At 43.4% G+C, this 13,830-nt stretch overlaps 1 protein-coding gene across 1 annotated transcript in view; it reads right to left on the reverse strand.

Annotated features, from left to right (window-relative positions):
• sf3b3 (splicing factor 3b, subunit 3) overlaps positions 1 to 13,830 on the reverse strand; it is a 40,352-nt gene that overhangs the window by 11,033 nt on the left and 15,489 nt on the right. Inside the window, exons 11-21 of the mRNA XM_039017447.1 lie at positions 13,504 to 13,599; positions 13,024 to 13,096; positions 10,660 to 10,811; positions 10,228 to 10,383; positions 9,893 to 10,048; positions 9,438 to 9,581; positions 7,354 to 7,476; positions 7,091 to 7,245; positions 6,089 to 6,263; positions 5,439 to 5,644; positions 1,830 to 1,986 (exon numbers count right to left, since the gene is read on the reverse strand). Coding sequence (XP_038873375.1) covers positions 1,830 to 1,986; positions 5,439 to 5,644; positions 6,089 to 6,263; positions 7,091 to 7,245; positions 7,354 to 7,476; positions 9,438 to 9,581; positions 9,893 to 10,048; positions 10,228 to 10,383; positions 10,660 to 10,811; positions 13,024 to 13,096; positions 13,504 to 13,599 — 1,593 coding nt within the window. The remainder of the gene's footprint in view (positions 1 to 1,829; positions 1,987 to 5,438; positions 5,645 to 6,088; positions 6,264 to 7,090; positions 7,246 to 7,353; positions 7,477 to 9,437; positions 9,582 to 9,892; positions 10,049 to 10,227; positions 10,384 to 10,659; positions 10,812 to 13,023; positions 13,097 to 13,503; positions 13,600 to 13,830) is intronic.

A 13,830-nucleotide genomic window follows, 5' to 3' on the forward strand; every position in this document is an offset into this window, starting at 1 on the left:
CTGGTTGGAGGGGTGTATGCTGGGCGAAGAACATTCAGAAATCTCTTCTTATACACATTGTCTGTGAGCATCAGAGGTGAACCAGTTGCATACACAGCTCGAGCAAGACATTCATCAGCATTTCTCTGACTACGTTCCTCCATTGAGTCAAAACTTCTGATTCCAGGCGGACCATGAGCTGTTGCTATCGATACGGTGTCTGATTTATTATTTTCACCTCGAATAAAAGTAGAGGGACTTTTGTCAGAGGTTGCTTGTTGTGAGCGCTGAGGGAAATGTATGTACTTGGCCATTTGATTCTGTATCTTTGTTGCATTCTTCACATATGATTTGGCACAGTATTTGCAAATGTACACAGCTTTTCCTTCTACATTAGCTGCAGTGAAATGCCTCCACACATCAGATAGTGCCGGTGGCATTTTCCTGTAAATATTAGGAAAAAAATTGTAGCCCCAAAAACAATTCCATGTACAGATAAATAGTTAACTAGCAGAAATTGTTAACAAGTTAGAAATTATTTAAACACTTTGCTGTAGGCTACTATTTACTAGTTAACAAAAAATTAATTATGTTATCAAATATATTCACCCCACCCAGTATTGCAAGAGATCAAAACTTACTAGAAAGCATGTAGACCTTGGCTCAGACAGTGTAGTAGTGTGGGCTCAATAGCATCTCATTAGTGTGCAAGATCTTGAGAATCAGGTGTACATGTGATGGAAGAGTGCACTGTGCATGCAGACGGTTGCAATTCCATTGAATTGGGGATAGTTTAACCAAAATATGCCACAATACCTATAATTGCCTTATGTGTATCCCACAAAAAAAGGTTCACTGTTATAAGCTAACTTTGATGAATTTAAGCAAAATTCCCCAAATTCCAGGGCTTAACATCCCATTGAAAATGTCAGACCCTTTGCAACCCTAGATGTCAGTTCCCATTCAAGTCAGGACTGGTATCCATTGCTATTGTTTCCATCAATTTAACAGTCAAATTGCCAGGGTTACAAAACCCTTCTATGCATTATGTGTCTACGGCCACAACGCAACAAGCTGTATATTTGACACGCATGCTGCCCAAACTGCGGCCTACCCGAATGTAGACATACCGGTAACTGCCAAAACAAAGGAAACACTTCAGTAAACGAGGATACAAAGTATATGTTATGGTGTGGGGTGCATTTTCCTGGCGTGGTTTAGGTCCACTTGAAGAATCTATGCCAAGGCGCATTGAAGCTGTTCTGGCAGGCCATGGAAGCTGGCCAAAATGAATTGACAACCCAAATCATTACGAAGGCCGGATAGAAATGTACCACGGGCCTTGTTCTTGACAGGTGACATAAAGGCTTCATAATTCAAAAAGGTAATGTTAAGTTACATATTAGAGGGCCTTTTAAAAATGTTTTATTTTTTGCCTGATTCCGTTTCCTCCCTCAAATTCAGTTCTCTCTGTTGTGTTTTTCCAGGTTTCCGCTTCCCTCCATTTTTTTCAGGGGTTTGCTCTCAAAATCACACCTTTTTGAATGAGCATTTGTTCTTAGTTGACTTGCCTGGTTAAATGGTTAAACAAAAAATGCAAAGCCTAAAATACTGATAAGACCCGCTGAGACTGGAAAAGGGACAGAAAGTCAGAATGCGTCAACAAAGTCACCATTGTCCCTCAGGGAGTTGGGTAAAGGGGAGGGGTGGAAACAAGAAAGAGTACTCTGACTCTCAAATGGCAATTATGACCATTCAGAAATAACAGCCGGGGAATTCCTGTGCACACAGCTGTGGTCAACAAGACCAGAAAACCACTGGATTAGTCATATCCTCTGTCACTCACTCACCTTGTGCATAAACTCCAGTTTGTCCCCTCCCCCTCCCAGCCGATAGGTGTAGATAAAACCGCCTCCCACAGAGCGGGGGTTAAGGATCATGTCCCGGGCCACCCCCACCAGCACATACCAGTCATCACCTCCGCTGGCAAACCGACAAACAGTCACACTGCAGGGACAGAACACAAAGGGAAAGTAGGAGAGCGGAAGGGATAAGTATTATTCCCTGTGTCAATATCTACCTTTTGCGTGTGAAATGTGTTAAATGCTAAGATTAGAGGTGTTTAAAGCGCTCTCCATTATTACTAAATCAAGAAGAAGACATGAAGATTCATCACTTCAATAGCACAACTTCACTCTCCTCAAACCTTGCCTGAAATGACAGTTAAGATTTTCTCTGTGTAATTGCATAAGAGCTGGTAATCTGAACAGGAAAACCAGCAGAGCCAATAATAACATCTCCCTAGTGGCCCTACAGAGAGCAATAACGTCTTTATGTTGGCACTAACGCAGGCTAACTCCGCTATGGCTTGATGGCCAAAGCCTATGGAGAACTCCATGTTTTTTTTGGACAAACACCGAAAATAAGGTGTGTGTTAAACAAAGGCTTAGGAGATGTTATACATTTTGTTCTATAAGATCTTCATCAGCAAACGTCACTTGTACATTTTGAAACATTTATGTAAATCAAAACAAGCACCTAAAGCACAAAGGCTTCATAATTCATAAAGGTAATGTAATCTGACTGATATTATAGGGCCTTATAAAATCTGTTATATATATATATTTTTTGCATGATCCTGTTTGTTTTCCCCCCCGATTTGGCTTTTCCAGGTTTTTGTTTCTCCCAGGTTTAGGCTCTCAAAATCACACCTGTTTAATAGAAAAACAACTCAATTAGATGTTCTAAGTCCAATGCTTTAACCACATCAGGAGTCCACTTGTGGTCTGGGAAAAATCTAAGAAATTTAGAAATGTGGGTGCAGTTATCCTTTAATGCAAATGTACACTAGCCAGAAACCTTGTCTGGTTAACAGCGTTTCTGTAGCGCTCATGTGATTGCAGTTTTCAAAATAAATTGCCACTTGATTGATGCAAATATGCATTCTGTCAGTTAGGCATACATAAATGTAAATCTGTAGTTAACATTTAATCGATTATTTCCATCTACCAGCAGCACACAGAGACAGGCATTCCTGTGCTGCTTCAGGAAGTTCCAGGAAAATATGAATCTGTAGCTAGGTTTCCATCCAATTGGTGATTTTCATGCAAATATTATAGAATCCGCATTTCCACCAAATAACTTATTGTGGATACAAATCAGTGTGTGATGACGTAGTGCCCACAAAACATACTTTCTCTTAAGTGTTCATGTACCGAATAAAAATCTAATGTTCAATGCTTATTCATCACATTTTTGTCAGTTAAATAGAAAATGTGCCACTCTGGCCTTGGCACCTGCGCTCAAGCCAACAGCTGGCAGATGCAATGCAGGTAGGTTGTGCGGGTAGTCTAGTCTACGTGACAAGGTTATTCATTCAAAAAAGCAAGCCCTGCAAGCTCTAGTTTTGTCTTATCTTGATTATTGTCCAGTCGTGTGGTCGAGTGCTGCAAGGAAAGATCTAGTTAAAACCTCTTAAAACCCTTTTCGCCTACAATGACATACTCAAATCTAACTGCCTGTAGCTCAGGCCCAGAAGCAAGGATATGCATATTCTTGGTACCATTTGAAAGGAAACACTTTGAAGTTTATAGAAATGTGAAAGGAATGTAGGAGAATAACACACAATAGATCTGGTAAAAGATAATACAAAGAAAGAAAACCGTTCTTCTGTATTTTTTTTGTACCATCATCTTTGAACTGCAAGAGAAAGGCCAAAATGTATTATTTCAGCCCAGGTGTAGCTTAGATTTTGACCACTAGATGGCAGCAGTGCATGGGCAAAATGTTAGACTGATCCAATGAACCATTGCATTTCTGTTCTAAATTTTGTATCAAGACTGCCCACATGTGCTTCATTTGTTTATTAATAACTTTTCATGTTCAAAATTGTGCACTCTCCCCAAACAATAGCATGGTATTATTTCACTGTAATAGCTCCTGTAAATTGGACAGTGCAGTTACATTAACAAGAATTTAAGCTTTCTGCCCATATCAGATGTGTCTATGTCCTGGGAAATTTTCTTGTTACTTACAACCACATGCTAATCGCATTAGCCTACATTAGCTCAACCGTTCCGTGGAAGGGAGACCGATCCCGAAGAAGTTTAAGCTACAACTGGCCCAGAACAGAGTGGCACGTCTTGCTCTTCATTGTAATCTGAAGGCGGATATAAATACTACGCATGCCAGTCTCTCGCATGCCAGTCTCTTTTTATAAGAAACATTAATGTGTTAAATCCCAAATTTTTTACATAGACAACTTACATACAGCTCTGACACACACACTTACACCACCAGACATGCCACCAGGGGTCTTTTCACCGTCCCCAAATCCAGAACAAATTCAAGAAAGCGTACAGTATTATAGAGCCATTATTGTATGGAACTCCGTTCCATCTCATATTGCTCAAATAAACAGCAAACCTGGTTCAATAAAACAGATAAAGCAACACCTCACGGCACAAGGCCTCTCCCCTATTTGACCTAGATAGTTTGTTAATGTATTGGTATTGATATGTAGGCTATGTGTGCCTTTTATTTTTTATTTATGTAGTTCTGTCCTTGAGCTGTTCTTGTCGATTAATGTTCTGTATTATGTCATGTTTCATGTTTTGTGTGAATCCCAGGAAGAGTAGCTGCTGCTTTTGCAACAGCTAATGGGGATCCTAATAAAATACCAAATGTAGATTATCGGGATAGGAGTAAGATTTTTTTTTTGTTGTCAAACGGCAGCCAAGCATCGATCATCATGTCACCAGAATAAGACCCTCAATATTTTTTGGAAAGAAGCATCAAGCTCGACACTGTGCACTTTCACCACCCTGTAAAGTTCATCATAACTTAATTCATTTGTAGCCTAATAAACTGCATGGTTTCCCGAGTGGTAGTGGGAGGACCACACAACATATCATCGCATGACTCCAAATGTGCTTTGATATGGTTATCACATCAATATTTGCACATAAAGGCGTGTCCACTGCCATTTCCCACATCATTATTTTTTTTTAACACAAAAGATCCCACCACATCAAACAAATTATTTGACTGCATCCATCACAGATGTTGCAAATAATTTTTTTTGTTGACAATTTGACTTTACTCGTATATGGTTCATGATGCATTTTGTTCACGTCTTATGTTTAACTTGGGCTAATTAATACATTTTCCCCTAAATTGATTTCCTATTAACTTCAATAAAAAATTTATGTTGTTGAATTCCATTTAAATGTCAGGATTCTGTGATTCCGTCTTTTTTTTGCAGCGCGGATTTTATAGGGCCATAACATTATCTCATGGAACAAAACATATAAGATCTGACCTTATTTTGGCGTTTATCCCAAAACCCCATTTTTTCTCCCATAGGAATGGCTGAACAAAACAGAATTCATCCATTTAGTTTTTTTTTTTTAGAACTACAAGCTGGGGAGCTCTTTTCCACTCATCCATCCTGTCCTCACCTGAAGGCAGCCTCATTCTGCTCCAGTTGGACAAGGTCCAGAGTGGTTCCCTGGATGGGGTTGACCAGACGCACCAGAGAGGCCCACTGGCCAGACCCGGCCTTGGGCGCCCCAAAGATGGCCTCTGGCAGGTTCTCATTGAGGAAGGCAGCAGCCATCTCTGCTGCCAGCTCCCTCTCATCCTCACCAGCTGCCTCAACCATCTCCTATAGAAGGGAACAACACAGAAGTGGTGTCAGCGTCAGTTACAAACAGAGAGAAAGAAAAGTAGGGAGGGGGTGAGAGATATCGACATAAATTGAAGCAAAGTATCAGCCTAATTCCCCATGTCAATCTCTGAACTGTGTGTGTAATCTCTGTATATATGCTGAGATCAGAGATGTTTAAAGCTCTCTCCATTATTCTGTCAGAGAAGAGACATGAGAAACTCATCATGTCAACAGCATAACACCCCTCGCCTCAAACCCTGCCTTCAATTAATCCTCTTCGGGTTTTAGAAAAGTGCTATAAAAAACAATTGTAAATTATTTATATTGAAGTTTTGCCTATCTTATATCTACACTTTCATAATATCAGCCCACACAATCTACATAGCCTGGGTGTACAACACATAGCCTCAGCACTCTCTCTCTGTCAGAACAGAACCATACCTCTGCCATCTGCTGCTTGCGCTGGGCCTTGGTGGCCTCTGTGTAGGCATTGTGATCAGTCTCTATGAGTATCAGGTTGTTTGTCTCTGGGTGAATGACAAACTTGCGAGGTGTGTACTGCAGGGGGAAGGCCACCTGGTTGAACACGGCACCCAGCTTCTCCAAGGCCAGAATCCTAAGAGGGAGACAAAAGCAGTGTCAGAAGATGTGTACCACGTAACAGGTGTGCCATGCCACAACTCAGCCATAATGGGAACAGAAATAACATTTCAAAAAGTAAATGGGACATAACATTCATAAGTTAAGTATCAGCGTTATAATTGAGAATGAGGATGGTTGAGGGTGAATGAGAGAAAATGAGATGTGATCTGTGTATATGCTGAGATCAGAGATGTTTACACTCTCTCCATTGGTTTGTCAGAGAAGAGACATGAAGACTCATCACTTCAACAGCATAACTGCTCTACTTTCAAGCCTTGTCAATGAAGACATTTCCTCAATAGATACTGAGTGCACACAAAACATTAAAGATACCTCCCTAATATTGAGTTGCCCTAATTTTGCCCTCAGAACAGCCTCAATTCGTCTGGACTCTACAAGGTGGCAAAAGCGTTCCACAGGGATGTTGATTCCAATGCTTCCCACAGTTGTGTTAAGTTGGCTGGATGTCCTTTGGGAGGTAAACCATTTGACACAAACCAGTGCACCTGGCACCTACTACCATAACCCATTCAAAGGCACTTAAATATTTTGTCTTGCCCATTCACCCTTTGAATGACACACATACACAATCCATGTCTCAATTGTCTCAAGGCTTAAACATCCTTCTTTAACCTGTCTCCTCCCCTTCATCTACACTGATTGAAGTGGATTTAACAAGTGACATCAATAGGATCATAGCTTTCACCTGGTCAGTTTGTCATGGAAAGAGCAGGTGTTCCTAATGTTTTGTACACTCAGTGTAGATGTGTTTACTTTAGTTCTCTCTCTGTGTGTGTGTACCTCAGGGTGTTGGTGGAGATTGCCACAATGCCCTCTGGACACTGTTCAGAGGCAAAGCCAGAGGCATATTCCAGCGTCTCATAGGACAGGGGCGTCAGATGGAATCGGGACTGGTAGGAATAACTCAGCCAGGAGCGACTAGACATGGCCAACACCTGAAGGAGATGGAGATGTCAGAGAGGATACAAATACACACAGCCTCAATGTTATGTTTCAGCTCCATAAAGCTGCAAAAACATAGCAACTAATAGGATTTCACTTACAGCTTCCTGTCCCTGCATCCTGACGCGGAAGAGCTTCACAGGTCGCGACCCCAAGTACCGAGTACGAGTATCAGACAGGTCTCCAGTCACTGGGTCCAGCACGGTCCTGAGCAACACACCATTCTGAGGAAAGACAGACATGTTAACGCCACAAATAAAAGCTCTAGTATGTATTCCAACAGAGCACAAAATATCAAGTAATACAGTGGCAGAAGTAAACAGGCAGTAACAGATAGTGTAGGTGTGTGTATATATATATATATATATATATATATATATATACTGTATGCTGAGATCAGAGATGTTTTAAACTCTCTCCATTATTTGTCAGAAAAGAGACATGAGGAAACTCATCACTTCAACAGCACCACAATATCCCTCTACTCAAACTCTTCCTCAACACAGAGGACATATACACTCTATATACAGACAAAAGTATGTGGACACCCCTTCAAATTAATGGATTCGGCAACACCTGTTGCTGACAGGTGTATAAAGTCGAGCACACAGCCATGCAATCTCCATAGATAAACATTGGCAGTAGAATGGCCTTACTGAAAAGCTCAGTGACTTTCACCGTGGCAACGTTATAGGATGCCACCTTTCCAGTCAGTTTGTGAAATTTCTGCCCTGCTAGAGATGCCCCGGAACAACTGTACTGTTATTGTGAAGTGGAAACGTCTAGGACAAACAACCGCTCAGCCGCTGACTTGTAGGCCACACAGGCTCACAAATCAGGACTGTTGCAACACTCACTACTAAGTTTCAAACTGCCTCTTGATGCAACGTCAGCACAAAAACTGTTAATCAGGAACTTCATGAAATGGGTTTCCATGGCCGAGCAGCCGCACACAATCCTAAGATTACCATGCGCAATGCCAAGCGTCGGCTGGAGTGGCGTAAAGCTCGCCATCATTGGACTCTGGAGCAGTGGAAACGCGTTGTCTGGAGTGATGTATCACGCTTCACCATCTGGCAGGCCAATGGACGAATCTTGCAAGGAGAACACTACCTGCCCGAATGCATAGTGCCAACTGTAAAGTTTGGTGGAGGAGGAATAATGGTCTGGGGCTGTTTCTCATGGTTTGGGCTAGGCCCCTTAGTCCCAGTGAAGGGAAATCTTAACGCTACAGCATTCTAGATGATTCTGTGCTTCCAACTTTGTGGTTAATTTCTTTACTATCAAATGAGAGACAAATTTATCACATAAGTCAGAGTTATACTTAAACTAAATCTTTACTCACTTGTTAATAAGGGAGCAGGTCAATACAATACACACATATAAAGTGAATCGATTGAGTGCTCCATGTTAATAATGGCTGGTCAACGAATCAATTCAGAGTCCCGAGTCAAAAACACAAAGGTCTTTTATAGCCAAGATTCACCCCCTTCAGGCTACATGACAAACAGATTAATGGAATGGGTCACAAGGTTAAGATTAGTATGAAAGATACTTATAATTCACAGCAGACAATATCTCATTGTGTAGAGACCAGGGTCTGGCCCCAGAGTCATCTCCCCCTGGTACCCCAGCACAGAAACATTAACTCATGCTCTGGAATGCAGTATCACCCAAAGGCATCGTAAATCTCCCAGAGGGCCATCCTCAGTAGAACACACAGATGAGCATTCTAACAACCCCTTATTCTGTTACATAAAACACCCATTTGATGCAATAACAGCATTATAACATACCCTTGTAATTTCTGTTCTGACAGACCCTTTACTGTTTCAGCATGACTATGCACCCATGCATTGTCCATACAGAAATGGTTTGTCAAGATTGGTGTGGAAGAACGGGACTGGCCTGCACAGAGCCCTGACCTCAACCCCATCGGACACCTTTGGGATGAATTGGAACGATGACTGCGAGCCAGGCCTAATCTCCCAACATCAGTGCCTGACCTTACTAACGCTGGTGGCTGAATGGAAGCAAGTCCACACAGCAATGTTCCAACATCTAGTGGAAAGCCTTTTCGGAAGAGTGGAGGCTGTCACAGCAGCAAAGGGGGACCAAGTCCATATTAATGCCCATGATTTTGGAATGAGATGTTCGTCAAGCTTTTGGTCATAGTGTATTTTACCTGCAGTCCGATGTTGAGGTAGAGAAAGCCGACAGTGCCCTTCACTCCTAGCTCATCTTCCTTCTCCACTCCTCCCATCTCCACTATACACAGAGACTCAGGCTGGGCTGGCAGGGCCTGCATACTGAGGGGCTGGAGACAGTCCTAGACCACAAACACACAGAGGGGTTAGTGGCTACAAACACAGCTTTGAGATAAACGCATGTTAAAAAGAGGGCAAATATCCACAATGGCACCGTGTTAACTTTGTTTTTTTCACCCTGGCTGGAATTGCAACAAAAAGAAAAAACGTGAGCAGAGAAAACGAGCTCTAGATGAGTTTCCTTGTAATTGTCCAAGAACATCTGGTGCTTGTTACCAACTCGCAGAGCAGTCAGTATGAATCAGACCCATTCTAAACAGACAAACAAACAAACAGATCGCACGGGCTGCACAGAGTACGGTGAGAGTCATACCGAGGGGTCCAGGGAGATGATGCGGACGGTGTTGTCCACCAGCCCCACCGCCAGGAAACGGGAGCGCTGCTCACCAGGGGGGACATTGGCCAAGCTCATACACACCACGTCAGCTGACATCTCCTTCCTCTCTGTGTACTCATTCAGCTGGCCAGACTGGGGGGGGGAGACAGAGGGGAAGGTTATCATAAACATTTACTGTCAGAAGAAATATAACCTTTACACTGAGCAGGAGAGACTTCTGGATATTTGCAAAAAGCAGATGAAACTGGGTCAAACTCAAAGACCGAACTTGGCTGAGAAAATAGACACCCAGGGGATGAAAGTATACTCACAGGGTCCATCTCAAAGTAGACCAGCTCTCCTCCGGTCAGAGCGATGACCACCTGCCTCTGGTTGACTGCACAGCGCACAATGGTCTTCTTCCCTGGAGTCTTCCACTCATTCACACGCTTATCAGCACGGATGTGACGGATCCCATCAGGATACACCTGTACAACAGGGTTATTCAGTTTACACAGGGCTGGGGAAGGGGCCTGGCCAGGGTGTCTAATGTTTGTGTATCTGAGATCAGAGTTGTTTACACTCTCTCCATTGTAATGTCAGAGAAGAGACATGAAGACTCATCACTTCAACAGCCATATTAAATCTGTCATGCACTTCAACTCCCTTCATCTTCACTTCTAGCATTAGCATTGTATTCCCTCCAGAACATAAGGTGCATGTTCAGGCCACTGTGAGAGGCGTGTGTAGTGTGGGTGACTGACCTGCACCAGAGCATCCTCCCCCAGCAGAGAGCAGGAGAGGGTGGGGGTGGTCCCCAGGAAGCCAGAGTCTGTCACTTCCTCTACGGTCTCACCGATAGACAGAACCAGGGTGGCGTTGACGAAGGAAACGATGATGTACGCGTCAAACTCATCTGGAGGAGGAGAGGTGTTTAAATGAGTTTCACACTGAGGGGACTTCTGGACCCTTCCTTTTATTCAATAAACCTATGGTTTAGTGTTAATCTGATACATGAAGCAATTCATCAATTACATTTAAACTCAACAAAAAAAGAAACAGCCTCTCACTGTCAACTGCGTTTATTTTCAGCAAACTTAACATGTGTAAATATTTGTATGAACATAACAAGATTCAACAACTGAGACAAACTGAACAAGTTCCACAGACATGTGACTAACGGAAATTAAATGTGTCCCTGAACAAAGGGGGGGGGATCAAAAGTAACAGTCAGCAGTATCTGGTGTGGCCACCAGCTGCATTAAGCACTGCAGTGCATCTCCTCCTCATGGACTGCACCAGATTTGCCAGTTCTTACACCAAGGCACCTGCAAGTTCCCGGACATTTCTGGGGGGAATGGCCCCAGCCCTCACCCTCCGATCCAACAGGTCCCAGACGTAGAGATCCGGGCTCTTCGCTGGCCATGGCAGAACACTGACATTCCTGTCTTGCAGGAAATCATGCACAGAACGAGCAGCATGGCTGATGGCATTGTCATGCTGGAGGGTCATGTCAGGATGAGCCTGCAGGAAGGGTACCACATGAGGGAGGAGGATGTCTCCCCTGTAACGCACAGCGTTGAGATTGCCTGCAATGACAACAAGCTCAGTCCGATGATGCTGTGACACACCGCCCCAGACCATGACGGACCCTCCACCTCCAAATCGATCCCGCTCCAGAGTACAGGCCTCGGTGTAACGCTCATTCCTTCGATGATAAACGTGAATCTGACCATCACCCCTGGTGAGACAAAACCGCGACTCGTCAGTGAAGAGCCCTTTTTGCCAGTCCTGTCTGGTCCAGCAACGGTGGGTTTGTGTCCGTAGGCGACGTTGTTGCCGGTGATGTCTAGTGAGGACCTGCCTTACAACAGGCGTACAAGCCCTCAGTCCAGCCTCTCTCAGCCTATTGCGTACAGTCTGACCACTGATGGTGGGATTGTGTGTTCCTGGTGTAACTCAGGAAATTGTTGTTGCCATCCTGTACCTGTCCCGCAGGTGTGGTGCTCGGGTGTACCGATCCCGTGCAGGTGTTGTTACACGTGGTCTGCCATTGTGAGGACGATCACCTGTCGGTCCTGTCTACCTGTAGCGCTGTCTTAGGCGTCTCACAGTACGGACATATTGCCCTGGCCACATCTGCAGTCCTCATGCCTCCTTGCAGCATGCCTAAGGCACGTTCACGCAGATGAACAGGGACCCTGTGCATCTTTCTTTGGTGTTTTTCCAGAGTCAGTAGAAAGGCCTGTTTAGTGTCCTAAGTTTTCATAACTGTGACCTTAATTGCCTACGCCTGTAAGCTGTTAGTGTCTTAACAACCGTTCCACAGGTGCATGTTCATTAATTGTTTATGGTTCATTGAACAAGCATGGGAAACAGTGTTTAAACCCTTTACAATGAAGATCTGTGAACTTATTTTGATTTTTACGAATTATCTTTGAAAGACAGGGACCTGAAAAAGGGACATTTCTTTTTTTGCTGAGTTTATTTATTCACAAAGTATGTATAATGCTGAGATCAGAGGTGTTTTAAACTCTCTCCATTGATATTTCTGTCAGAGAAGAGACATGACAAACTCATCACTTCAACAGCACAACAAACCCTGCCATGAGACTTCAGAGGAATGTGCCCTAATCTGGTACATGATTTACAATCAATCTCATACCCTTATTTTGGTTTTTCACTAACCTAGAGCATGGCATCACAATCTTGAAATCTACGTCTGTAACCCAGTGTGTAGAAGTTACAATGTCTGACTTGTGCAGGCTAAACAGCTGGATGAGCCAAGTCTTCTGTGTAATGGATGAATGCTAGAGTGAAAGTGAAGCCACGCCTGAACAGGTCTCTCTACCAGGCAGCTGCAGTGGAACTAGGCCACTGCACTATACCACGTCAGGAAAAATCTCTGAAATCACATGACTTCTGGGAATAGTCTGGCTGAGTGACTTTTTTCAAGAATGCACTCTGATGCCAGTCTACAACATGAGACCTGACAGTATTAAGATTAAAACAATGCCACTTTACAACCATGTCCTACACAATAACTGCAACCAAATACTGCAGAAGTGGACTGTAATGAGGTAGAAGGGAGAATAACTTGCAACTAGTTAAAAATAAAGAACAAGCACCTTCAATGTGTCGGCGCACAGTCCACACAGCATTGGGGTTACCGGGCAGCTCAGACACAGCCATCTCTGATACCTGGAGGGAACAATCACTGATCAGACTTTCATTGTAATCTAACCTAAGCATTTACCAGTCTGTTACCTCTGCATTAACAGGTTGAGATCTGCTGAGATCAGAGGTATACACACATTCTCTCTCTGGTGCTTTGTCAGAGAAGACATGTATATCATTTCATCCAGCTTCTTAAACACGTCAAACATTAACTGGTGTGTGAGAAAAGCAATAGCACCAGAAACTTAAAACCCAAACTCTGTCCCAACTCTGGTTTCCGGTGTGCATGTGAGTGAGTATCCGCATGATTTTGTTAAAATGTTGTCATTGTTCAAATAATACTGTGGCATGTGCCACACCGAGAGAATGTGTGCATGAGCACTTTCTGGGATGTGAATGTGCGATGGGAGGTGGAATAGCAGTACACATACCTCCAGCCCATGTCTGAGGACTCGGAGGGTGGATTTGGGTCCCCTGCCACAGGCCACATACAGCTGAGGAGTGTCCTCATTAGCCAGATCAGCAATCTACACAGGGAGAGAGAAACAGATGAGGTGAGTGGAACAATGAGCCAGTGGTGAGTAAGAGATCCGTATGTATTCTAAGAGGACAGAATTTAACAAGTAGTACAGCTCCAGAAGTAAACAAGGTAGTCTCACATGTGGTGTCTGTGTCACGTTCTAACACTGAGATCAGAGATGTTTAAACTCTCTCCATTGATAGGTTTGGATTTGTGAGCTTTAACTATTATGATTTAT

Source organism: Salvelinus namaycush, chromosome 21 (genome assembly GCF_016432855.1).
Source record: "Salvelinus namaycush isolate Seneca chromosome 21, SaNama_1.0, whole genome shotgun sequence".
Classification (NCBI taxonomy): Eukaryota; Metazoa; Chordata; class Actinopteri; order Salmoniformes; family Salmonidae; genus Salvelinus; species Salvelinus namaycush.